Raw genomic sequence first — 27,428 nt, forward strand, 5'->3', positions numbered from 1 at the left:
ATATTCATCGGTAGCATATTTTATATGTAACTATTTGCGTTCTTGGGGTGTCTGCAGTAAACCATTGCCCTTTAGAAACATGTATAATTATAAACATAAAACTAAGTCTCTTCAGATCGGTTCTTTGGGAGAGGCAGTCTAGTGGTAAAAGTGTTGATAGACCAATACAAAGGTCGTTGGTTCAAACTGTACAAAGGTCAATCTATCACACGATACCATACCAGTGCTCTTTTCAAGAAAGCATCTTTTAGACTTATTCTAAAACTTGAAATATGATTCAAATTAGTATCATTAAATATGGTATAAACTAATAACAAGTATAATAACTAAATAATAATACAATAATACATTTAGTACACATCCCATTTTCTTCTGTAATAAAGAAAGCATTGTTGATGATGGTATGCTTTAGCTTGAAGTCTTGAAAAACATATAAATTGCTTTCAAAAATATATGATTAAAAGTAATAAATTATATGTCCCTTTTTGGGGCCTCATTTTAAGCGTGTCTCCTCATTTGTTTTGGATTCAACATACTTAAAAAAGTAATATACAAAGCTTCATACCTTCTTCGCAAAAGAAACATCTTTTTCCCCATAACCTAAACGCTATTCTTCATTTTTTAAATTATATGATTAAATGATTTTACCTATTATATATTACTCAGCTCCAATCTGTGGTGACAAATCTTACTCTTGCATATATTTCGTTAAAACAAACCATGAGGTATTTTTTGGAAGTCGGGAAACACAATACATACTAAATGCAACTATATTCGGGGAAAAGCGCTAGGAGCCAGTATTTGTTAAACGATGGGGTGCAATTATAAGACATTATTGTTACAGGATTCAAAATTAGATGAAACGATTTTAACTGGGTAGAATTGTCATCAATTGTTACTTGTAAAAACTGTATTTTCGCATTTGTCAAATGTTTAGTAATATTGTTGATAAAAATAATTTACAGCTTTGTACTAAAACTTTTGTCAACGTGTATAAGAGATTGAAATTCATGAATGGAAACAATCAGAAGCAAAGAAAAAAGGTTATAATAAATTGAGAATTTACAGACTTTGAAACTGCATTTTATGTTAACGAGTCACCACCATTTTTGTTCTGTAGTGTTATGGCAAAATTTAGATGTGGTGTAGCACCCATCAGAATATTAAAAAAAAACAGGGAGATATGAAAATGTACACATAAATAAACGAATTTGTTTTATTTGTTTGAACTGTATTGAAGATGAAAAACATGTTTTACTCAAGTGTGCATTATATTTGTCTGTAAAGGCGGAATAGTATACACATATCAGAAGGAATTCAAATGTGTTTGATAATTTGTCTGATGAGGAGAAATTTTGACACACATATAGTAATTTCTACAGCCAAAGCTAGTTTTAATATCTTAAAACATCTTATTGTATTGTAAATGATGTCAATAATATCTTAATATTGTCAATTTTATTTTAGAAAAGTAGTATGAAGAAACAGTATCAGTCTGTAAATACATATCAAGTCTGATTTGATACAACCTTCATATTGTAAAAGATTTATTAACAACACTTTTATGCATTGTTTAACATTATCCTGTCACAGATGAATTTAGAATCTATATTTCCCGCATTGTTTGATATAAGGAAACCTTTTGAAAGTATACTTATTGATAACAATTTTAGTCAATTTCTCAGTGGTTCTACTAAAGATTAGGTTTTCGAATATGTAAATGTATAAAACTGATGTATAGTCAAGTTGCCTCTTATATTTCTGCACAGAAAGGCATATGTATTTTATAATATCTTAATGATATACTGTTATAACATGCTGCACGTATAGAGAGACAGTAATAAACTATTTTACTTGACTTTAGTTGGGTATCTTTTTAATGTGTTAAATTACAAACAAAAATCATCATTTATTATGACATAGAACGACAGACTAACGACAGTGCATCCAAACTGATTAAATGCAGTGTCATAGTAATTACATATTACATTTTTAGATCCTGGTATCCAATTTGAAAACAATCATTTAGAAAAGTTTATTTCAGGGCAAATGTAAGAATAGGGATTCCCACGTAGGAACCTAGTTTGCGCATGTACTTATTACATTATCATAGAACAAGTCTAATCACGTTTTCAGTTTACACATATTTGTAATTGGAAAATCCCTTTAAAATTCAAAGTCTGATGCAACAAAAAAAAATATATTCGTTGTATATAAAATATAGACATCTCTGTTATATGTTTTTGGAGTTCACTTTAAACGGAATGGAGTTTCTCAGAGGTAAAACAGTTTTCTTTTGACTTTGACTTTGAATCTTAAAATTATTCAAAGCATAATATGATAAATGTAAAACTGTCTTTCTGTTTTGCTGATTCATGTTTTATTGAGGACCAGTGACCAAACAGATTGGAAGTACAAAGTCATAACATAAAATGCATACCAGAAGAAATGAGGGGAAAGAAATTGAAATGAAATTAATCACAATATCAGGGTGTTACTTGATTTCTTTCCTTTTTTTTTGTTTTGATATGGACCCTAAATGTCTTCCTTTTCAATTATGTAAATCATATTAAATACACATAATACAACCATGTAGCACAGCAAAGAATATGGTTCTATAATAGAAATATTGTCAGTGTTAGGGAGGAAATGGAGCTATTTTACTACTGAAATTTGCAAGATATTTGTATTTTACACAATAATTAACGTTTATTTACCTAGTATAACGCAACTATAAGCATAAAAATAACATTATTCTTCTTGATTGTATATTGTTCATAAACTAAACATTTGGCTAAAAACTAGAATATTTTATTATAGCTTGTATTAATAAAATTGTGTCAAATGATGGACAGATTATGATTTCATAGTAAATATATATTCATCATGGTAAAAGTCTATGTCAGTTTTCTTCGTCAAAATTTGTCGGAATCACCCGTTTGAGCTTATGTCGCATGAAGTGCTAAATAATCAACTTTTATTTTTTTGTACTTATAATTAAACAAATAATTTATGTGTTGTATCTCTGTATGAAAATTTAAAACAAATATTTTGTTGTGTTTTAATCAACTGTTAAATTACCAGAGGTAAAGTTTCATGTTTTTCTTGTTCAATGATTTTAGAGTTATATTATTCGAAACACTTAAAATCGGTTATATAACTAACTTACTAAAAAGTAAAGAGCAAACGAACTTTGTCTAGTAGATAAATAAATAAATAAGCAAATAGATAAATGAATGATTAAATAAATAAATAAATAAAACCCTAACCATATGAATAAGTGTTATTATCAATATCATACTAAATAGGTGAAATAAAGACATTTTCTTACGTTAATACAAACCTCTCTATAAAACGTTTAATATGGCGTATAACGGCTAATGACTTTATATTCATAAAATCTTCAAAGAGTTGTATCCTTTTTGTTATAGTTTGAAAGGATATGAACCAATACATTTTGAAAAGGTCTCTTATATTTCTAAACAGAATAAACAAAGCAGAACAAATACATTATGACTACACCGCTAGATGGAATCAGATTTTGTACCTACAGCAATTTGTGAGCAAGACTCAAATGTTTTACTCCTAGCTTAAGGGAGCATCGCATGTTTCAATATTTCTTCCTAAACATAATAAAAAAAAGATAAAAAAACTTTTAAATTTTAGCTAATATAATTTCAAAAACTTAATACCCATTGAAATATTAAGAGAATATAATTTTTATTCTAGTAAAATTCTATAAAACTTAGACGTTTAATTGTTTTACTATTTTATTGGTCAACATTAGTGATATTTTTTTCAAGGATAGATTAATCTATATTAGATAGATTGTCTGACTGGCTGCAAACATATGTTTGTACACTTTTATTTGTAAATATAAGTGTATTTAAAAGTTTGCCATACTATTACATTTCATAAAACAGGTAAATGACCCCATATAAGGTGCATGTTAATTTATCTTGTCTTGAGGGCCCCATGCAAGAAAATTTTTATTCTTATTATGATTATCACTATCATTTCATTATTTATCAGGTAATAAAACCAAATAATACACAGAATGTTAAAATTAGGACTTCTTCAGTTAAACTAGCAGTAAAATTAGTCAAACAAATATCCTATATATCAAAAAATTTATGACTGTAAATAAATCAAACATTTATAAAAGAGTACAACCGCGATCGACACTTTTAAAAGCACTTGAAAGCCCAGAAATCTATAGATAGTATTTCACGCAGTATGCCTCTTTGTACAAATATCTATATTTATTCCCATGTTTACTGTATGAAACTAAATTGGTAAAAAATAATTGACGTGGAGCTTTGGAACTTTATTCTTAACGAATAAATTGCTGATTTATTTATGGTGTTTATTGTGGTTTATTTTTTCTCATGTTTATATATTTTGTTTTCACTTGTAGGAAAAAAACGTACGTTGTCCCCTGACCCACCAGAGGAACCACTGCGGAAGGTAATTCGCCGTGGAAGCGTGCAAGAATCAGGTAATAAAACATGTAACATTACAAGAGCACAAGATTTAGCTTAGCAAAAGGTTCCTTCTAGCTCATACGCAAAATTTTGTCTTTTAAGAAAATCAGATTTTAGCATCATGTTACGGATGTTTAATATGACCCCACTCCGTATGTTCTCTCCGTATGTTTTCGTCACGTGATAAACACACGCGAGCTACCTCTTTCAGAAGTACACTGTAAATCGCTCTGTCGCAACTTCCGAGGTAGTACATGTCGCGATAAAAGAACATCAACAAAGGTGAGTGTCATCATACTTTTTGTATTTTTACAAGCATTGTATCGAATATCGATTAGCTAAATTATTCTTGATTTGTGGTCGTGGCGATGTTTACCAGCAAGCTGATTTAGCAGTGAACTAGACCGGTCCGTCATGAAAGCATTTTCATTGTCACATATTTGCATTTTAACTGACATCAAGAAGCAGACTGAGTAGGCGTGAGATAGCTGTGAGGTATACAATGTATTTGGAAATAAAATTTGTACCGGAAATTGTTTGGAAATAGAAATATTCACTTTTTATTGTGAGAGACAGTTCTGTCGTGAAGGAGATAGTCATGTCGCCTAGAAGATAGCTCTGTTTTTATAAGTGAGCTCTGTGTTCATAATTTTATGCTACATTGAGAAGTTTACAATATTTACGCTGGGTTGTCCTCTTTTGAAATAATATACAGTCACTGTTCCATTGAGCATACATATGTATTAATTTGCCAAGTACTGTTTTGATATAGATGTTTCATAAGACTATATTTGTAAAAATTTGAATAATTATACATTATTTTAACTTTTCTTAGGTATAATGAAACAATGTAGGCAATGTTATCGATTCTTAACGATTAGTTTCAGATGGGTGCATTATTTAAAGGAAAGATCAAGCGGTAATGTTTATCGTAAAGGAAAAAGGGCAGAAATTTGATTATACATATGAAGAAAAAAATAATAAAGGTCATAATTATGTGAAAAATCACTCAAATGGAACGTGTTTTGCACATGTTCAACTTGACTTGGTACCAATGATAATTACAAGGTTTGATAAAAGTCTGGCATATATGGACCGCGAATTGCGGACAATTTTGTTCCATATACATATAATAAAAAAATAAAAATGGGCCATAACTAAGTGAAAAATAATCCAAATGGAACCCACTTCGCACATGCACAACTAGGCTTAGTACTGATAATAAATTACCAGGATTGATGGAAATCCGGCGAATTATTGCTGAGAAATAGCCCCGACAAATTTCGTCTACAGACAGATAGACTGACGGACGTACGGACCAATAAATATAAGAAAATATAAAGCAAGATGTATTATTCAAATTTTGTATTAATATGAAAATGTGATAATTGAATTGCTATCGTAACTGGACCTAACTTCTATCCTGTTACGTTCAACACTGTTCAAAAAAGTTAATGTAACACAGAGCTATCTCCATGGCGACATGACTATCTCCTTCACGACAGAGCTGTCTTACGATTAAAAAGTTAATATTTCTACTTCCATACAATTTTCGGTACAAACTTTATTTCCAAATACATTGTATACCTCACAGCTATCTCTTTGTTGACGTTCTTTTATCGCGACGTGTACTACCTCGGAAGTTGCGACAGAGCGATTTACAGTACACTTCTGAAAGAGGTAGCTCGGCGTGATATATGTAGGTGCTCGCGAGTGTTTACCAGGCGTGAAATAAATACATAAAAGTATTTCATATATTCATTTACGAAACACAAGAAAAAGATCTAAACAAGTAAAAAATATTAAAAGAATCATATAAAAAATAAACTTTAGGATTTGCAAATTCCACAGATATATTTGAAGCTATAAAACATCAGGTGACTAGCAACTATTTCATTACATGATTATTTGGCAGGAATCTATTTTTTTTTTTTAAATTTAAATATTCAATGCACGGGTTAACACTTTACACGAAATATTGTCCCTTGTCAGCTTGCTGAAAATAACATGCATTTCACAACTGATTTACGTAAAGACGCATGAACACACATTAGCAAATCAATTGTGAAATGTCAAACATGTGTTCCTTTTTTAAGAGAAGGAACAATAATAGACAGTAGTTTTGTCTGTATCGAACAACGAGGCTTTAGAAAGGATTTAGTTGTATTCAACCTCATTTACATAAAGATATCAAAGGCTGTTAGATATTTTTGTCCTCACCATGATGTAATAAACTCTTGCCATAGAACAAGGCTATAGGTCAATCAACATTTTAACGAAATTTAACCGATTGTACTATTCATTTAATGAATTGTGCTAAATAATTTGAACCAGTTATAATGCTCTCATGATGGAATCACAAGGACAGATATCAAATGCCGCTGTAAAATGTCTCCACCTACTTGGACTCAGAGTTGTTAAATTTTCTGGTCCTTTGGGATCATGAAAAACATTCAATTTACTATTATGGCTCCGTTTGAGCCGTTGTTTTCGGGTGTGAAGGGCGTTGCACATTTCATTACCTCTCATGAACAAACTCAATTAAATAGAAAAAGTGGAAACCCCCAGGTCACCCAACACGACAGTAACGAAAATGTTGCAGGCTCAGCTTGATTAAGCCTGTTCAAAGAAGGTAGTGGATAAGAAAGCTACAGTTCACACCTCTAGACCCGGTTTGAGCAGGACGCAACATGTACACATGTTATAAGCACCAGAATATAATTCAGAGACACCCGCAGATGTATTCATACGGCGGTGCACATGGAACCTGCAATGATATACAGAGTGCAATTCCATGTATGATCTACAGTAAAATAATGGTTCTACCCTAAACGAGAAAACAACTGACAAAACTAAACAAACTGAAATGGCGATCTTAGGTTATAGAGCCTGCATATGACAGAAAATGCGAAAAGACAAAATTAAAAAGCAAGTACTATATCTAAGTGGTGAATAAACATTACCACCAAAAGTTATTAAAGCGGGAGTATTGGAACCATCGTAGCCAAAATGTTTACGCTGAAACATTGAAACAGTACACTATCCCGACATAAATGTCGTGCTGAACGATCTGAAGAGATCGAAATATTACAACTCTGAGTTTGCTATCGTGTTGCGTTCTGTGCTTCCAAAGGATCTTTTCACTGTACTTTTCCAATTGGCAATGGTGGTTAAAAGTCTTAATGATATTGATGTATCTATATATTGACTTGGTTTGCACAAACCGACTTCTAAAGTTACAAAACAAAAAAAAAAAAAAAAAAAAACATTTGGTGGACTGTTTTACCCCTGTGTGTAAATGAACTTATGCATAACGCATAAAGGCTGACATTTTGATCCCCACACCTTTGGCAGAAGAAAAACGGAAACAAATGAAATCCGTCATATTATATATCAACACAGAAGGCTGCCTGCAATCGAAGACGGCCAAGTATTATCTTTTTACCTTTATATATTAAGTAAAAACATGAAGAAAAATTTGGAAAACCACCAAATGCTTAAGATTTAATGTCAGTGTTTCTTTGTTATCGTGCAAAATACGATTCATTGAAATGCGTATATAAGAGCGCTTAAAGACTTAAAATGAAAATGGTTTTAAATCCTCAAGGTAAAAATCTTTCATGAGCTTCGCAAACTTCGGCCTATCCTAATACCGACTCTTCGAGGCCATTCGAAACATATATGAACAATAAAATATGATAATGAATAACAGCTAATTATATAAAACCACTGAACAGATATATCACATGCTTCTGATTCACAAGACCACTGAACCGATATGCCACTTGCTTTTGATTCACCAATTATTGAGCAAACATTTTGAACGTGGCTTTGAAATGACAAAAGTGTTGTAACGTTAACAAACATGTTGAAAGAGCTAACAAAATGTATTTAGTTCGAGAGAGAGAGAGAGAGAGAGAGAGAGAGAGAGCGGTTTGGGTGGCTGGGTGGGTGTCAATTGTTGTTATTGTTTGCATTTTTATCATGGATCACCCATTATTCCTAAAACCAGTAAAAGTACATTGTGGAGAGAATTACTATAAGCTCTAGCATCTTTCAATTCAATCCACTTGTCTTGATATTTGTATTGTTTGGATGTTATATGTATGAATGTTATATGTCATGTATATCTTGATAAATAAATATGTTTAAACCAAAACTACCTTGACGTCTCTTTGCAAAGTTTTGACAATGCAAGTCCAATATATCTTTGTATAAAAATGAAAATAAAGCACTAGTGTTAGCCGTGCATGAATTCTTTGAAAAAGTTCCTCTGTTCACGGAAGTCTTATCGCTTTTATGTCCTCACTACTAAAATTGTGTATATTTGAGGGCGGGATGCTTATAGTGTTATCACTTTTCATACGTGCTTTTGTGAACACTATTCGATTTTGCTGATATTTTCTTATGTTCTTAACAACAAAAAAGTCATAAGTGTACCGTTAGTTTATGAAACCTATTGCCAAAACTATGGATGGATGTTAGATAAGTTTAATAAGGTATTGTTCTTGCTCAGTCCCTAACGATACTAATTGGAACTGATCCCTCGGCTTAGCAAATAGTTAACATTAGTGACACACTATCTGGTTGTGTGATATACAACGTGGGAGACACTAAAATTTGCCACACATGTGCAAACAACATTAAACAAAAGCCCATGTCTTTGGAGTAAACTATTTCAGTCAATGTCTTTGTATCTTATTTCTGTCATAAGAGAAGTAATAAAAGCAAAGTCCAAATCAGGAAAAAAACCCGCGTTTTGACTTTTTATCCCCCGCCGATGAAATCGGGAGGGGGTTATTGAAATGGTGTTGTCCGTGCGTGCGTGCGTGCGTGCGTCCGTCCGTCCGTCCGCGGCCATTTCTCAGTAACTAACAGGTAGAATTTCATAAAACTTGAAATAAACATGTATCAACATACTGCGATGATGCCCGTCAAGTTTTTTTGGATTGGTCAATTTCCCTTAGAGTTATTGCCCTTGATTTAATGAAAAATCCACGTCTGCAGCCATTTCTCAGTAACAAGCTGGTAGAATTTCATGAAACTTGAAATAAATATGAACCAACATACTTCGATAATGCCCGTCATTTTTTTTAAATTGGTCAATTTTCCATAGAGTTATTGCCCTTGATTTAATGAAAATTCCATGTCCGGAGCCATATTGGTAGAATTTCATAAAACGTCTTTCATTCTTTTCCATGAACATATATTATAAACATGAGAAGTTGTGTACCCACACCTGGGCACCCCATTGCCTTGGTAACACCCCTTCCTCCACCCCCTACCCCCCACCCCACAAAAAGAAAAAAAATAATTCCTTATTTTAAATTTATGAATATTTATCAACATGCAAAGTTGTAACGTTCCCCCACCTCGCTACTCCAGCCAGTCATGCCCACCACCCCGATCATGCATTCTTTCATTTTTTATTTTCCATCAATATTTAAAATCAACATGTGAAGTTTTGTACCCTCACCTGGTCTCCCCCAAACCCACCCCCCACCCAACACCACCCACAAAAAAAAATCCATTCCTTTTTTAAAAAAAATGTTCAACTCTTCAACATCCACACCCACCCCGCCGCCAGCCATGTTCAAGATACTGTACTTGATTGTGCTATCTCAAGGACATCTGTTCTTTTAAGTTCAAATGTATATGTTAAATAGCAACACTTGGTGCCAAACTACACGAAGACAATATTTCATTTTAGTTACACTTCAAGCTCAAATTTCAAATAACTTTATTTAATTCTAAAAGCTTAGCTTATTACAGTAAACATATTCCATTCAAAATCGTTTCATTACTAAGGATCAACATAACATACATTTATTATGTACACTTAAAACGTTCATTTTCTGTTAAATTGATTTTGACTAATGAAATTATTTGCTTCTTTGTAACATCCTTAACTTTTTGCCGGATAATTTTTTTTGCCATTCCTCACCAGAAACCCTTTCGCCGGGGGATACCAATTCATCGAATTTGCTTGTTTATAAAGTCTTCATCAGGTGAATATTTTATCAAAATAAGATAAACAATTCTCTTTTTTAACCTAGTTAAAATACAATATTTCATGCAAAATTAGCCATGCAAATATAACAGTTACGGCCAAATCATGAGATATTGATATTGTAAACATTGACCGTATGATAACTATTTCAGCAAGAGGAAATGCCATAAACAGACAGAGGAAACGTGGTATAGACAGACATGGTTAGTACATAGTAGATTGATAGATGTTTATCTACCTGTTTTGAATATTTTACATGAAACTCACCAATAACTCCTTTAGGCTCTTGGCATGCAAAATAAATTACAACTATGCATATTATTTCAATCATTTATTTCTGAAATATACTGTATGAAAAGTGTTTTCACTATACTTTTTTAAATGGTCCCTCTAAAAAATCCTTAAAAGATTGCCAAGAGTTCCCAGTAAAGGCACTTATTGACAATAAAAAGTACTTTGATTTTGATAAAAAAAGACGTATTTGGTTTAAAATAGTATTTGTCTGATATACAATTTGTAGTTTTAACAAAATATTTTGTGTACACAATATAGGTTAAGGGCCAAAATTTATTTTCGTAGAGTCGTTCTATTACACATACCTGGTACATGTAGTTTGAAATTATTTTTGAAAAGAAGATAATCAAGATGCTAGGTTTTTAATCGTGGTCAGATACGAGAAAATTATAAAAATCAAACTTTATGTGATATTGCCTCAGTAAAATTTGTATAGCTTTAGGAAAATCGCATGATATATCTACTAGTATTTTGTTCACACTCTTCTAATTTTTCCACGGGTTTTAAACGCGCAATCCAATTCCCGCTGGGAATACGCTTAAATGGGTTGCGCGGCTTCCGGTGCTTGTGTTGCGCGTAAAAAGACGAAATTGAGGTATGTGAACTTATGATTTTGCTTAATATGGGACAAGTATAATTTTTCTCGATAAAAGCAAACATTTCATTCAAGTGTATGTGATATTCATGACTGATCATTAGAAGCGTCACATTTCCAGAAATAAGGCACAAGAGATAGAAAATTTGCAGTTTTCATGATTCCATACTTTTTTGACAGTTCGAGCCAGCAGAGTTTTCGTGATAAAAGGGCTGATTTTTAAATTAATAAGTTTGATACATTTGTATCTTTCTTTATTGAATTTAAATACAGTTGATAAAATACTCGGCAGAGCCTTGCATTTTATTATTTTATTCAATATGAAAAAGACACTCATGTAACGTCCTTTATAAGCTTGTCTCATCCCTGTTTAATACCAATAATATTTAAAGCCTCGCAGTGTTATATCCTTAGCCTAAAGGAACACCAACGTAAACACTTAAGAAATTTATAAAGGTCATCAGAATTAAGGACAAGTTGTTATATGTCCTAAAGTTCCAATGAAGGCACATAAAATAAGATTTAGTTCTGATTATATACCATTACACTATCTGCAGAAAATAGATGCAGACTGATCTTGGTCTTACTGGTCGCAAAGGCATAATCACTTGCCGCCAGCAGGCTTAAGATTTACAAATGTCAACAACACAGCATACCGGAAATCGCCTTATAGTATCCGATCCGCAAATAAGCAAGTTCTATATAACAGTGCTATTAAAACATAAAAAAAAAATTGATGTCTGGTAAGGACATATAATTTTGGTATCATTTGAAAGTGTATTGTCTATAAATTACATGACAAAAATGTGTAATAAAATTTTTCTCTTTTATTTTCTGCAATGATACTTCAAGAGAAATCCAGTTATTACAGTGTAAAAATTATCGTTTCGCAGTCAAAAACATGACTTTAATGACTCTTGCATATTATTTATGGTCATATCATTTACTGGTTCTTGTTCAGCAGACACCACTCTTTCAATGATACCAAAACACATGGGGTCTCTGGGCATCAAAATTTTACCTATTTGTGGATCGGATACATTAAATGAACCAGGGAAAAATAGCTTATGCATGTCGTCGGATATATATGATAAAAAGCAACAACACTGCCTCCCTATGTAAACAGATGAATGCTAAAACATAGGAATATATGTATTTACTGTGTTTATAATATCTGTAACGCAAATATGCATAATTCATAGATTGAATGACAATGTATTTTATTACAATTCTATAGACTAAAGTGTTTATATGATATGTGATACTTTAATGAGAATCAAATAAACGCTAAGTACACGTACTTACATGATCAAAAATAGATATATACTCATTGTTAGTTAACTGGTCCCGGTTTAACATTCAATATTTGGTTTCCGAATGTTTTCGAAATTATGTAATGTATACACAATCAAACATGCGCCACAGATAACCTCAGAATAAAGGCCACTACTGTAAAACATGTTTATTAAGGTCATTATTTTATCTTCGCGTTAAACCATACATACTTAAATTTATTAACGCAAATTTACTTCTCTTTAGAGGTCACTAATCAAGAAAGATAGCAATTTTAATTTCCTTAAAATGCACTAGGTTTGGCTGCGAAATGATATTACAAGTTTATATCTTGAAAATTGGAGTATTGGGGATTTTTTGTTTTTGTTTTTGTTAGGTTTTACATCGCACCCACACAGTTATAGGTCATATTGCGACTTTCCAACTCTGTTCTAACAGGAAACGGTTGAGAACCTTATACATGTATACCTTGTTTCAAAATTATAGAATTAAGGAATCTGATAAATATGTACATTACCGAACTTATTTTCTATTAATTGAACATAGTACAACAGGCTATAACATTGTTAGATAGGGAACTAAACACAGGTATCTGCAAATCAGTAACATTTCTTCTTACTGGTTTTTGTTATTATCTGTATAAAATGAAATACCTAAAGGAAATACTTTATTTTTTGTACGCCCGTTTTGAAAAAAAAACCCGGACGAGTTAGGTGATGACGCGCGCGTCTGTCCATCCGTCAGCAAGGTCAAATGTGTCTGTCAGATTTTGTGTCCAGATCAAAACTTGAAAACCGTTCAAGGTATTGCCTTCGTAGCGATAGACGATGTTCATGATGCATAAACTTGGTCTATAGGTCAAAGGTCAATGTCAAAGCAAGGTAAAATTTGCCTGTAAGATTTTGTGCCAAGAGCATAACTTGATACACATTCCATGTATGGACTTCAAACTTGGCATATAGGAAGGAAGCGATGAAACTATGTGCACTATGTGCATGGCGCATGAACTTAGTCTGTAGATCAAAGGTCAATGTCATAAATTGAGTCCAATTTTTGTGTCCAGAGCATAATTTTTTTCAAGATATTGACTTCAAAACTTTGAATACAGGTGGTTGGTGATGAGGTGAATTGAGGAGTGCAGAAATCTACATTAAACTCCCCCCCCACCCCCCCCCCCCCCCACACACACAAAAGATAATAGTCACGTTTTGTTTCTGTGCCTTAGTATTCAAGCGAGCAAGGTCAAATGTGTCAGTCAAATTTTGTGCCCAGAGCATAGCTAAATAAGCATTCAAGTTTTTGACTTTGAACTTGGCATATAGGTAGGTGGCAGTGAAACGATTTACAGTGTGCATGAATTTGGTCGGTAGGTCAAAGATCAATGTCACAAATTGAGTAAAATCTCTCGTTTGTATTATGTGTCTGGATCAAAACTTCAAGGTATTGGCTTTAAACTTTGAAGTGGTTTGAGAGTGCAACAGTCATATTACCAATATCTCCAACACGCATACATTTCCCGGATTCATTTTCAGTTTTTATCTCAGCTGAGCACAAAGTGCTCAAGGTGAGCTTTTGTGATCGTCCTGTGTCCGTCGCCCGTCGCCATCCGTCGTCAACGATTTGAGAGTTAACACTCCAGAGGTCACGATTTTAGCACAATCTTAATGAACCTTGGTCTGAAAGTTACCCTCAATAAATTCTTGGACGAATTTGATATTGGGTCATCTGGGGTCAAAAACTAGGTCACCAGGTCAAATCAAAGGAAAAACATGTTAACACTCTAGAGGCAGGCATTTATGACCATATCGAAATGAAACTTGGTCAGAATGTTAATCTTAAAGAGCTTTAGGTCAAGTTTAAATCTGGGTAAGGTGGAGACAAAAACTAAGTCACCAGGTCAAATCAAAGGAAAAGCTTGTTAACACTCTAGAGGCCAAAATTGTGACTATATCTTCATTAAACTTGGTCAGAATGTTAATCTCGATGAGTTTTAGGTTAGTTTTAAATCTGGGTTATGTGGGGTTTAAAACCAGGTCACCAGGTCAAATTTAAGGGAAAGCTTGTTAACACTCTAGAGGCCACATTTATAACTGTATCTTAATGGAACTTGGTCAGAATGTTAATCTTGATGGTTATTAGGTCAAGTTCAAGTCTAAGTCAAGTGTGATCAGAAACTAGGTCACAATGTCAAATCAAAGGAAAAGCTTGTTAACACTCTAGAGCCATATTTATGACTATATCTTCATGAAACTTGGTCAGAATGTTAACATTGATGATCTTTAGTTCAAGTTTGAATCTGGGTCATGTGGAATGTGACCAACTAACCTACTTTTTTGTTTTTTAATATACAACCTTGAAAGGGGGGGGGGGGGGGTCCCAGTTAGGTGTCTGCGCAAAATGTTTTTTGATTTTATTTATTCTTTGTGGTAATATACCTACATGTATTAAGTTTCATTAACAAGTGTTACTGTTACCAGTTTTGACTTACTTTTATAGATATTCACATTTAAAGTGGGTGGGGTAATCTGACATGTGACCAGCCAGGAACACAATTTCTGTTATTTTTTCAAAAATGGTTCAAACTTTTTACCTGAAACTTTCATGATAAAATAACTAAGCAATGGCCATTCACACAACATGTTGCATTTTAAATTGTACGGAGTACTTTTTTCATCACAGAGCCACAAAGTGGTCTAATCAAATTTACTGATTTTCAATGGACGAACTTTACCCAAAAGCTAAAACATTTTTCATTAGTTGAGATATTCAGTTGTTATTTGCAACAGATATTGTAAACTAAATAAACATTAAAATGACAGTATATCAGTACACTCTGATTAATATTGGAAGGGTGGTACACTCTCAAACTGGGAAAAAGTGGGTGGGGTAAATAAATATTCGAAGCAACACTACAAAAATTGTGCAGTTGTTAAGAAATGGCCTCAGGTTGTCTATTACTATTTTAATTTTATTAAATACAGCATTGATTGATAAATTTTAACAAAAAATTTCCCACTTTATACATGTGTGTCATGGAAAAAGCATGGACCTTGAACATGACATGTAGACAAACCAAATTAACCCTGAAAGCTCGAAGTATTTAACAAAAGGTTTTGCCTGAGGCAGTATATTTTGAGGAAAGCTATTGTTCAAATTAACATTAAATTTTCTGCATTGATTTTTCCATGGCACACATGTATAAAGTCTTATTGAAGAGATTTTTTTTTGTTAAACTTTATCAACAAAGCCTGTATTTAATAAAACTAGAATGTGTCTGTAGGACACATGGTGTGCTCACTCCCCCCCCCCCCCCCCCCCCACGACTGGTACATTTGTCACAAATAAGGAGAAATAATTCAAATGTTTCCAGTAGTAATGGGGTATAGCCTCAAAAAAATATGAAAAGGATTCATTATTCTATACCATATACTTTTTGAGTTATGAGCATCACAAACAAAAAATCCACTATTTTGGCTATTTCAAGGGCCATAACTCTGTAATGAATGCTAAAATTCTCAAGAAGAATGCCATGTGTGCAAAGGTCACATTATAATAAAGACTCAAGCAAGGTTTCATGAATTTACATTTAAATACTTCTGAGTAAGGCACCGAGAATACTTCTGAGTAAGGCACATAATTAGGTAAAAATGTGCATTTTTTTACTATTTCATGGGCCATAACTCTGGAAATAGGGGACAGACTCAGATAAAAAATAGTAGGTGCGCAAGTTCATATCATGATAAACACTCATCAATTTATATCAAATACCTTTTTGAGCTAGGCGTGTCACAAGGTAAAAATGTGCATTTTTGACTATTTCAGGGGCCATAACTCTAGAAATAGGGCGCGGACCCAGATTAAAAATAGGAGATGCGCAAGTTCATATCATGATTAAGACTAATGCAAGGTTTCATGAATCTATATCAAGTACTTTTTGAGCTAGGCGTGTCACAAGGTAAAAATGTACATTTTTTACTATTTCAGGGGCCATAACTCTAGAAACAGGGGGCGGAGCCAGACGAAAAATAGGAGATGTGCAAGTTCATATCATTATAAAGACTCATGCAAGATTTCATCAATCTATATCAAATACTTCTTGAGCTAGGCGTGTCACAAGGTGAAAATGTGCATTTTTTACTATTTCAGGGGCAGTAACTCTAAAATTAGGGGGCGGAGCCAGACGAAAATTAGAAGGTGCGCAAGTCCATATCATGATAAAGACTCTTGCAAGGTTTCATCAATTAATATCAAATACTTTTTGAGCTAGGCGCGTCACGAACTTCGGACGGACGCACGGACAAGAGCAAATCTGTATGCTCCTACCACTCATGGGGGGCACAATTAAGATAGTAATAGACAATCTGAGGACATTTCGTAACAACTGCACAATTTTTATAGTGTTGCTTCGAATATTTATTTACCCCACCCACTTTTACCCAGTTTGAGAGTGTACCACTCTTCCAATATTAATCAGAGTATACTGATATACTGTCATTTTTATGTTTATTTAGTTTACAATATCTGCTGAAAATAACACCTTAATATCTCAACTAATAAAAAATGTTTTAGCTTTTGGGTAAAGTTCGTCCATTGAAAATCAGTAAATTTGATTAGACCACTTTGTGGCTCTGTGCTGAAAAAAAGTATTCCGTACAATTTAAAATGCAACATGTTGTGTGAATGTCCATGGCATAGTTATTTTATCATGAAAGTTTCAGGTAAAACGTTAGAATCATTTTTAAAAAAATAACAGAAATTGTGTTCCTGGCTGGTCACATGTCAGATTACCCCACCCGATTTAAATGTGAATTTCTATAAAAGTAAGTCAAAACTGGTAACAGTAACACACTTTACACGCCTTTTCCCACACACAACAAAAGAAAAAAGGTTTTCTATAAATTGTTCTTCCTCCTCTTTCAAGACGTTCGGGCGTACATTGCCCCGCTTTGTGGAGCTCTTGTTAAAACATGTAATCTTTAGATACTGCCGGTGACTGTACAAACTGACCATATGATATGATGCAGCATCTACTGTCATAATTTATTGGCTTTCTGTAAAAATTAGCAAAGGTCTCATATTCTATACTTTCTGAAAAATGACCACGCAACTTACAAACTAACATATTTATTATCAAATAATAGTTAAGTACCAACATTGTGAAACATCCAAACCAAATGAACCAGATATGTTGAATAAAAATTTGTTTTAAGGCATCTTCAGAATTTGACCGCAGACCTAATACTGGGGTTTATTCATCTCAATCTCAATGCGTGTACAGTTTGCAATCGATTTCAGCTGTATTGCCTGAAAATTACATTTGCATTGACATAAAATACATTTGGTTGCTTTAAAAGCGGCAGAGGATATTTACACTTTGGGGCGAGCAACTGCTTTAAATGTGCAACAACGAAAGTTAATCTTATTACCAAAATCAAATGTTTTAGACCAATTCGGTCAACTTTCTTGTAGTTTTTAGCTCACATGTCACAAAGTGACAGTGTGAGCTTTTGTGATCGCGCAGCGTCCGTCGTCCGTCGTCCGTGCGTCCGTGCGTCCGTCCGTGCGTAAACTTTTGCTTGTGACCTCTCTAGAGGTCACATTTTTCATGGGATCTTTATGAAAGTTGGTCAGAATGTTCATCTTGATGATATCTAGGTCAAGTTCGAAACTGGGTCACGTGCGGTCAAAAACTAGGTCAGTAGGTCTAAAAATAGAAAAACCTTGTGACCTCTCTAGAGGCCATATTTTTCAAAAGATCTTCATGAAAGTTGGTCAGAATGTTTATCTTGATGATATCTAGAATAAGTTCGAAACTGGGTCACGTGCCTTCAAAAACTAGGTCAGTAGGTCAAATAATAGAAAAACCTTGTGACCTCTCTAGAGGCCATATTTTTCATGGGATCTGTATGAAAGTTGGTTTGAATGTTCATCTTGATAATATCTAGGTCAAGTTTGAAACTGGGTCAGCTGCGGTCAAAAACTAGGTCATTAGGTCTAAAAATAGAAAAACCTTGTGACCTCTCTAGAGGTCATCCTTTTGAATGGATCTTCATGAAAATTGGTCAGAATGTTCACCTTGATGATATCTAGATCAAGTTTGAAACTGGGTCACGTGCCATCAATAACTAGGTCAGTAGGTCAAATAATAAAAAAACCTTGTGACCTCTCTAGAAGCCATATTTTTCATGGGAACTATATGAAGGTTGGTCTGAATGTTCATCTTGATGGTATCTAGGCCAAGTTCGAAACTGGGTCAACTGTGATTAAAAACTAGGTCAGTAGGTCTAAAAATAGAAAAACCTTGTGACCTCTCTAGAGGCCATATTTTTCACAAGGTCTTCATGAAAATTGGTCAGAATGTTCACGTTGATGATATCTAGTTTAAGTTTGAAACTGGGTCATGTGCCATCAAAAACTAGGTCAGTAGGTCAAATAATAGAAAAACCTTGTGACCTCTCTAGAGGCCATATTTTTCATGGGATCTGTATGAAAGTTGGTCTGAATGTTCATCTTGATGATATCTAGAATAATTTCGAAACTGGGTCAGCTGCGATCAAAAACTAGGTCATTATGTCTAAAAATAGAAAAAGCTTGTGACCTCTCTAGAGGCCATACTTTTGAATGGATCTTCATGAAAATTGGTCAGAATGTTCATCTTGATGATATCTAGGTCAAATTTGAAACTGGGTCACGTGCCATCAATAACTAGGTCAGTAGGTCAAATAATGAAAAAGCCTTGAGACCTCTCTAGAGGCCATATTTTTCATGGGATCTATATGAAAGTTGGTCTGAATGTTCATCTTGATGATATCTAGGTCAGGTTCAAAACTGGGTCACATGAGCTCAAAAACTAGGTCACTATGTCAAATAATAGAAAAAAAATGACGTCATACTCAGTTCAAAACTGGGTCATGTTGGGACAGGTGAGCGATTCAGGACCATCATGGTCCTCTTGTTTAATTGACCTATTGTCTATTATCCAGAGAATTTGACAGAATATCTTTATAGATTAACCAAACTGAGACTATTTCAGATGGAGCAAGAGGGGGAACACGCGGTCGAAAGATGCCAAAGCAAAATGGGACCAGAAGGCACGGTAAGTACGCAGTAACAAGTTTTATTGTCTACATGTTTTGTCATTATCACAGACAGCTGTAGTCACACTGCGTACAAGGTACATTTAAGATTCATTTAAGATAGATTTAAGATGGGCTGTCAGTCCGAATATAGGCCTACCCGTCTAAAAGATTTTTTTAACTCGTCTAAATGTCAAGCTCAAGGGTTACTGACGTACGTTCTTGTTCTTTAACGATAACGTGTTATTTACAAAAGTAACTATAAATATATCTAAGTGAAGCATTTACAATACAAGTTAAATCTAAATATTTCTAGTCATCGTACCAATAACGATAATCGTTCAACAGATCTTTTGCCGAGTGGGTTCGAAACTCAGCAACGACAGTTAATTTTTTATCTTATTTTGCATCAAAAATATTTAGATTTGTTTGAGTGTTTATAATTTGTCCCTACAGAAATTTGGTAGATATGAAGTTTAGTATCAAATGAAATATGATATAAAATAAACGCAAAAAGTAAACATATAAATAAAAAGTGACTAATGAATATATGTAAAAGGTAGACATATATCTAAATAAAATTAACAAAGAAAGAGGCGAAGAGAATGGAAACAGAAAGAATAAAAACGAGTACGCAAACTGCAAAATATCTTCATAAGGACTCGAAGTCATAAAAAAAGAGTTGATGATATGCTTCTGGTATTTGCATTTTACCCGACTGAGCTATTTTGCCATATACATAGTATATATACATATATAGCATATACATCATTGGGGTATAGTATCTATTTTCAGAAAAACGTGATATTTTATTTTATCATTATGTTAAAATATGCAATTGTTAAACTGTCAATTAATCAATAACATTTTTCTATTGAATACTTCGATTTAAGCATTTTCACTTTAGCTTGAAGTTAATATGATATTGTTAATAAAGCTGCAACAAAAGTGGACACTTCAGTAACCTTAAGGTTACTTTCTACCAGTCGGACTAAAAAATGTTTTCAAATTAGGTTTTATACATGCTTAAATGTTTTAGGCCGTGCAAGACGTACAAGAGTGGACCGACTCAACAATTCATGTCTTGGCATACTTGGTAAGTTTGCACCAAGGAATATTTGTAGGCCTACTTGAAGTCATTTTATTCAAGATTTAGAAAGCGTTTTATCCTGTTGTTGAATTTACTGGATGCGGTGATACCCCAACATAAAATTATTGACAGAATAGAGTATGGAAACACAAAAAGTACCTGCTTTCCGTCCCTCGAATACATCAAATATCAGCTTATTAACTTACAACTGTCTGTTCTGTATCCAAGCCAATCAGTGAAGATCTCAAACAGTTGGCAATATAACAAGTTAATCACGGTCCACACAACAAACGCCTTTACTTTCACTCGAACAAACTATGCCTTATGATTTTAGACATGGAAGCTGTACTGTTTCTAAAGAGCATTTAAAATCAATAGTAGACTTTAACTCCTGTGAAAACATGTTTTCCATGATACTCGTCTTGTTAAAAGAATAAAGACAGCTAGTGTTGGTTTCAAAAGCTGTAAGATAAATTGGAAAAAGATATTAAATTAATTTACATATAGTTTAAAACAAATAAAAAGTTGTCGCATACTTCATAATTCAAGCTGTTCTGTAGTTCTTAGGTCTGATGACTTTGAAGAATTTTCCATATCGAGTTCAGTGCCGTTATTGCTGAAATCACATGACAGGCATTTACTGCCCTTTTAATCTTGTCAGTTATTATGGATAGTGATCACAATATGCCCGCCTCCACCCGTCTATCAACAATGTTCGCTCTTCTTAAACCATTAGGAAAATTGATGAAAATAAAATTTTGCCTGTATGTTTTTTGGGTGGTCCTCTTCCAAAGTTGTTCAAACAGTTCAGCTTGATTGCACGTAGGGGCCACCAGAGCTAATAATAGAACCATTAAATCATCATAATTTCGTAGTTGACTTTTCACTTGTTCAAATTATTGTCAGAGAGGGCGGTCTCTTTTCTCTTTAAGTATATAATGTTAACTTTGAAAATCTTCTTGTCAGACACTGCTATTAAGATTTTAAAGGAATTTTGCAAATTTGCATGGGTTGACACTTTATTAAAAGTGTTTGAATTGTTCTTATGTGTCCAAAATATGTCCGTCAGAGTTAAAACTAGAAAATATTAAAATAGCATATTCTCCTAAAGCTTTGGTCTTGTTTTAAAGTAATTCATGGTTCTTCTAAAGGTTATTCAATTCGTTTTGACAGCCGCTATGGGCATAGTAAATTATCGAATATGCATAAAGTAGGAAATCTAAAAATGTCTTTCCAGAAACTGCCAGCTCAGTTTTGAAAGAATTTCATTGGAGTGGTTTTCTGAGTTACTTTCTACCAAAACTGTTAACGTTATCTCGAATCGTCAAAAACGTGGCCACCGGTTTCCCTAGTGTAGATAGTGGCAACTGTGACAAAATCTTCTATCAAAAACTTTTGCTTATATTTAGAAATAAGGCATAAAAACAGTTTGTTTCCGGTATTCCGACCTACCGTAAATTGTTTGCTCGTCCCTAAATGTTTGTATGGCCTTGGAGAATATTTTGTTCAACTTTTTAACATAAAGTTGCAAAATTGCACTTTTTATGCTTTAAACATGGTCAGTGATGTTAGAAATCAACTTACTGATGCTCTAAAGGCATAATCCCCTTATTTCTATTCATTTTCTGACACATTTCTGACACAGAAATAATTTCCGAAAAGTCTCACTTAAAACAATTAAAAAATTAGAAAATCCGACCTACCTACCATTTTGTTTTAGCATGTTGCCGGAAAGAAAGAACTTTTAGGCCTAATGTACAGACAATTTCATTGTTTACCGGCTACAAAGATTGTTCAAAGATCTTCAAAAACTTCATCTTCTCATAAACAACTAGTCTGATTTTGATTTCAAAAATCTGTTCTTTGTGTAGGGTTACTAAAATTGCTAGATGCAACAACAACATAATGGTTGTCAGACATGGGTCTAGTGTTCCCTATAGGCTGTATGGAAAATCTTCTTCTCTGAATCTTCAGACCAGTAGTTATTTGTTAGAAGTGTTTCTTATAACACTAACATTTTCTGTCCTTAAATCTCATATAAGTTGAATACATTAAAACCTGTTTTGAGGTGTTATTTCCAGACCTTTATATATTACACCACCAGTAAAATTACTAGCAATGCTGAGACCCCCTTAAACAAATGTTGTTTATGTTATTTTTTTTTTAATCGATTTACTCATTTCGGTTCCCAAAGGGCTGAGAACTATTTAAATGCCCGCGATTACTTTTTAATATAAGTGAAAGTTAGTTTGTCCACCTCTTTGCAGAAGTTTATCATTAAATAGTTTGTTTACTTCTTTCTTTCTGTCTATTCTTGCTTCACGTTGTTTTTCAACTTTTCAGTAAGTTAACCTGTGTCCTTGATTCTATTCCAGTACTGACCATCTTCGCCAACATTAAATTGCCCCTATTGGATGTATGCACATATTAAGTGTACAATATACCGACTGAAAGTTAGGGTTAGGTTTAACATAGGTTTAATAGTGTACATTCAATGCGTGCGTACACTCAATGCGGGAAAAGACCTACAATCTTGTTCAGAGTAAGAGGTGGAGGATGAATGACTTCAGACAAAGTGTCTGCTATAACATTGTTTCACAGAGAACATACACCTCGCCAAGAGCTCGCATTCACGATACCACGATCAACTGCTGATGGGCATTTGAGTAACAGACATTTTCAAAGATTGTTTTGATGTTGTTGTTGTTGTTTTTCAGGCAGATTCAGTGATACAGTGAGGCCTATTCATGACGGATCAGGTTTGTATACTTTTCACAAAGTATCATTTAGACAGAATATCATTTCATAAAGTTACTGCATAATTCGATAATATGCTTAAATACATAATGATTTTTTTTTTTGAAATATGATATGAAATAAACGCAAAAAGAAACTTTTTGCGTTTATTTTATATCACATTTCATTTGATACTAAACTTTTCATATCTACCAAACTGGCTTCAAAATTTCTGTAGGGACAAATTATAAAGTGACTAATGAATATATGTCAAAGGTAAACATATATCTAAATAAAATTAACAAAGAAAGAGGCGAAGAAAATGGAAACAGAAAGAATAAAAACGAGTACGCAAACTGCAAAATATCTTCATAAGGACTCGAAGTCATAAAAAAAAAGAGTTGATGATATGCTTCTGGTATTTGCATTTTACCCGACTGAGCTATTTTGCCATATACATAGTATATATACATATATAGCATATACATCATTGGGGTATAGTATCTATTTTCAGAAAAACGTGATATTTTATTTTATCATTATGTTAAAATTTGCAATTGTTAAATTGTCAATTAATCAATAACATTTATCTATTGAATACTTCGATTTAAGCATTTTCACTTTAGCTCGAAGTTAATATGATATTGTTAATAAAGCTGCAACATAAGTGGACACTTCAGTAACCTTAAGGTTACTTTCTACCAGTCGGACTGAAAAATGTTTTCAAATTAGGTTTTATACATGCTTAAATGTTTTAGGCCGTGCAAGACGTACAAGAGGTAGAGTGGACCGACTCAACAATTTCATGTCTTGGCCTAACTGTATTGGCAACGAGTGTTTGAATCGTTCTTATGTGTCCAAAATATGTCCGTCAGAGTTAAAACTAGAAAATATTAAAATAGCATATTCTCCTAAAGCTTTGATCTTGTTTTAAAGTAATTCATGGTTCTTCTGAAGATTATTCAGTTCGTTTTGACTGCCGCTATGGGCATAGTAAATTATTGAATATGCATAAAGTAGGAAATCTAAAAATGTCTTTCCTGAAACTGCCAGCTCAGTTTTCAAAGAATTTCATTGGAGTAGTTTTCTGAGTTACTTTCTACCAAAACTGTTAACGTTATCTCGAATCGTCAAAAACGTGGCCATCGGTTTCCCTAGTGTAGATACTGGCAACTGTAACAAATCTTCTATCAAAAACTTTAGCTTAGATTTAGAAATAAGGCATACAAATTGTTTGTTTCCGGTATTCCGACCTACCCTAAATTGTTTGCTCGTCCCTAAATGTTTGTATGGCCTTAGAGAATATTTTGTTCAACTTTTTAACATAAAGTTGCAAAATTGCACTTTTTATGCTTTAAACATGGTCAGTGATGTTAGAAATCAACTTACTGATGCTCTAAAGGCATAATCCCCTTATTTGTATTCATTTTTTGACTCAGAAATAATTTCCGAAAAGTCTCACTTAAAAAAATTAAAAAAGTGAAAAATCCGACCTACCTACCAAATTTTTTTTAGCATGTTGCTGGAAAGATTTTTTAGGCCTAATGTACAAACATTTTCCTTGTTTACCGGCTACAAAGATTGTTCAAAGATCTTCAAAAACTTCATCTTCTCATAAACAACTAGTCTGATTTTGATTTCAAAAATCTGTTCTTTGTGTAGGGTTACTAAAATTGCTAGATGCAACAACAACATAATGGTTGTCAGACATTGGTCTAGTGTTCCCTATAGGCTGTATGGAAAATCTTCTTCTCTGAATCTTCAGGCCAGTAGTTATTTGTTAGAAGTGTTTCTTATAATACTAACATTTTCCGTCCTTAAATCTCATATAAGTTGAATCAATTAAAACCTGTTTTGAGGTGTTATTTCCAGACCTTTATATATTAAACCACCAGTAAAATTACTGGCAATGCTGAGACCCCCTTAAACAAATGTTGTTGTTTTTTAATCGATTTACTCATTTCGGTTCCCAAAGGGCTGAGAACTTTTTCAATGCCCGCGAAGTCTTTTTAATATAAGTGAGAGTTAGTTTGTCCACCTCTTTGCAGAAGTTTATCATTAAATGTTTTGTTTACTTCTTTCTTTCTGTCTATTCTTGCTTCACGTTGTTTTTCAACTTTTCAGTTAGTTAACCTGTGTCCTTGATTCTATACCAGTACTGACCATCTTCGCCAACATTAAATTGCCCCTATTGGATGTAGGCACGTAATGAGTGTACAATATACTGACTAAAGGTTAGGGTTAGGTTTAACATAGGTTTAATAGTGTACATTCAATGCGTGCGTACACTCAATGCGGGAGAAGATCGTACAATCTTGTTCAGAGTAAGAGGTGGAGGACGGATGATTTCAGACAAAGTGTCTGCTATAAAATCGTTTCACAGAGAACATACACCTCGCCAAGAGCTCGCATTCACGATACCACGATCAACTGCTGGTGGGCATTTGAGTAACAGGCATTTTCAAAGATTGTTTTGATGTTGTTGTTGTTGTTTTTCAGGCAGATTCAGTGATACAGTGAGGCCTATTCATGACGGATCAGGTTTGTATACTTTTCACAAAGTATCATTTAGACAGAATATCATTTCATAAAGTTACTGCATAATTCGACAATATGCTTAAATACATAATGAAATAAATTTTGTTTTATTACGTAGTAAAGATTGTATATAGTAAAAATGACTGCATTTTATACGTAATGAAAATACATTCAAATATATATTGAATGAATACCAAAAAAACCTGCTTTGAAAAAAGGGTCCATTCCTACAAATAATGTTATTTTTACTGGTGTAGGGGAGGCAACCTGTCTTAATGGATATTTATATGTACAATGTTTATACTATAAGGACACGAAAACAATAAAAGACTGTCAGTGTAAATTTAAGAGCTTGAAACTGATGGCGACACCACAAATGTTCAGGCGTTTTATATACTATTTTATATTTGCTCTTTTATCAACAACAATGCCTCATTATTACTTTTCAGTAAGAGCTATTCGCCGCCCGAGGGATGCTTTGGTGCCATCTGGTATGTCTTAAAATAGAAAAACAATGCCAGTCAGAGTATTAAATAACTATTTGCTACATGTTTGATTTAGACTAATTAAATAACATCGTGAAATGTTTCCAAGCCTATCGAAACATATCGTGCCAAAATAAAGTACAATTTTTTAGACTATCGTTAATTTTAAATTAAACTTCTAATAGCCCATTATTGAATAGCTGACCGTAATTATTCCTTATTGGATCAAGTATGTAAGTGGAACATCCACCAAAATAAAAGGAAGAGCAGTATTTACTTTTGTTTGGACGATGTTATATTGTAAAAATAACAGGTGATATATTAATGTTTTTGTTTGCAGGTGCATCAGGCGAGGGACAAGAGTTTGACACATATAATGGAGGAACGATAATAAAGTTTAACATGAGCATGTAGTTCTACTAACTTTGGCAACAAAGTTCAACAAAAGTCAAAGGTGCTGAGACTGACAACACAAAATATAATTTCATGTGCAATTCAAATAGTTCGCAACGTTTATCAGTTTTGCCATAGAGTTGTATAAAGATTGTTAAACTTACCTGTTTCAATAAATCTATTTGCTTTAACATGTTATAATACTGTTTTATTTTTCTTACGGTAAATACTTGAAAGATAATATTAGAAAATATTACATAATGATGGTAAATTAATTCGCCCCTATGAATGAAATGTCTGTATGAATGGAACTTTTTCGTAACTCGACACTTTTGACACCGTTTCGTTATAGATTATAACCCCGGTCTGTAAATAACTAATTAAACAAACGCTGGTTCCGAGAAACAATTGTCGATATGAGTTATACTGCGCAT

General features: G+C 33.3%; 1 protein-coding gene across 6 annotated transcripts; it reads left to right on the plus strand.

Moving 5' to 3' along the window:
- The first annotated feature begins 2,128 nt into the window (after positions 1–2,128).
- LOC123563178 (uncharacterized) lies at positions 2,129–27,195 on the plus strand. 6 transcript variants are annotated; one of them, XM_045355815.2, is made up of 9 exons: positions 2,129–2,280; positions 4,418–4,498; positions 10,647–10,697; positions 19,710–19,772; positions 20,792–20,848; positions 23,560–23,601; positions 26,078–26,119; positions 26,566–26,607; positions 26,942–27,195. In XM_045355815.2, the coding sequence occupies exons 1-9, from the start codon at positions 2,184–2,186 to the stop codon at positions 27,013–27,015; spliced, it is 549 nt and encodes a 182-aa protein (XP_045211750.2). In that variant the 5' UTR covers positions 2,129–2,183; the 3' UTR covers positions 27,016–27,195. The 6 variants fall into 6 exon arrangements, with proteins under 6 accessions (XP_045211750.2, XP_045211753.2, XP_045211752.2 ...); XM_045355818.2 differs by lacking the exon at positions 20,792–20,848; XM_045355817.2 differs by lacking the exon at positions 10,647–10,697.
- Positions 27,196–27,428: the final 233 nt, after the last annotated feature.

The sequence above is a fragment of the Mercenaria mercenaria genome, chromosome 2 (genome assembly GCF_021730395.1).
Source record: "Mercenaria mercenaria strain notata chromosome 2, MADL_Memer_1, whole genome shotgun sequence".
Lineage (NCBI taxonomy): Eukaryota > Metazoa > Mollusca > Bivalvia > Venerida > Veneridae > Mercenaria > Mercenaria mercenaria.

What these genes read in the sequence shown, in the direction of transcription:
- LOC123563178 (XM_045355815.2), top strand. Translation starts at nt 2,184, where the DNA reads ATGCAACAAAAAAAAATATATTCGTTGTATATAAAATATAGACATCTC. An exon ending in CGGAATGGAGTTTCTCAGAG is followed by an intron (nt 2,281 to 4,417) that starts GTAAAACAGTTT and finishes TTTCACTTGTAG; the next exon opens with GAAAAAAACGTACGTTGTCC. An exon ending in TTCATGTCTTGGCATACTTG is followed by an intron (nt 20,849 to 23,559) that starts GTAAGTTTGCAC and finishes GTTGTTTTTCAG; the next exon opens with GCAGATTCAGTGATACAGTG.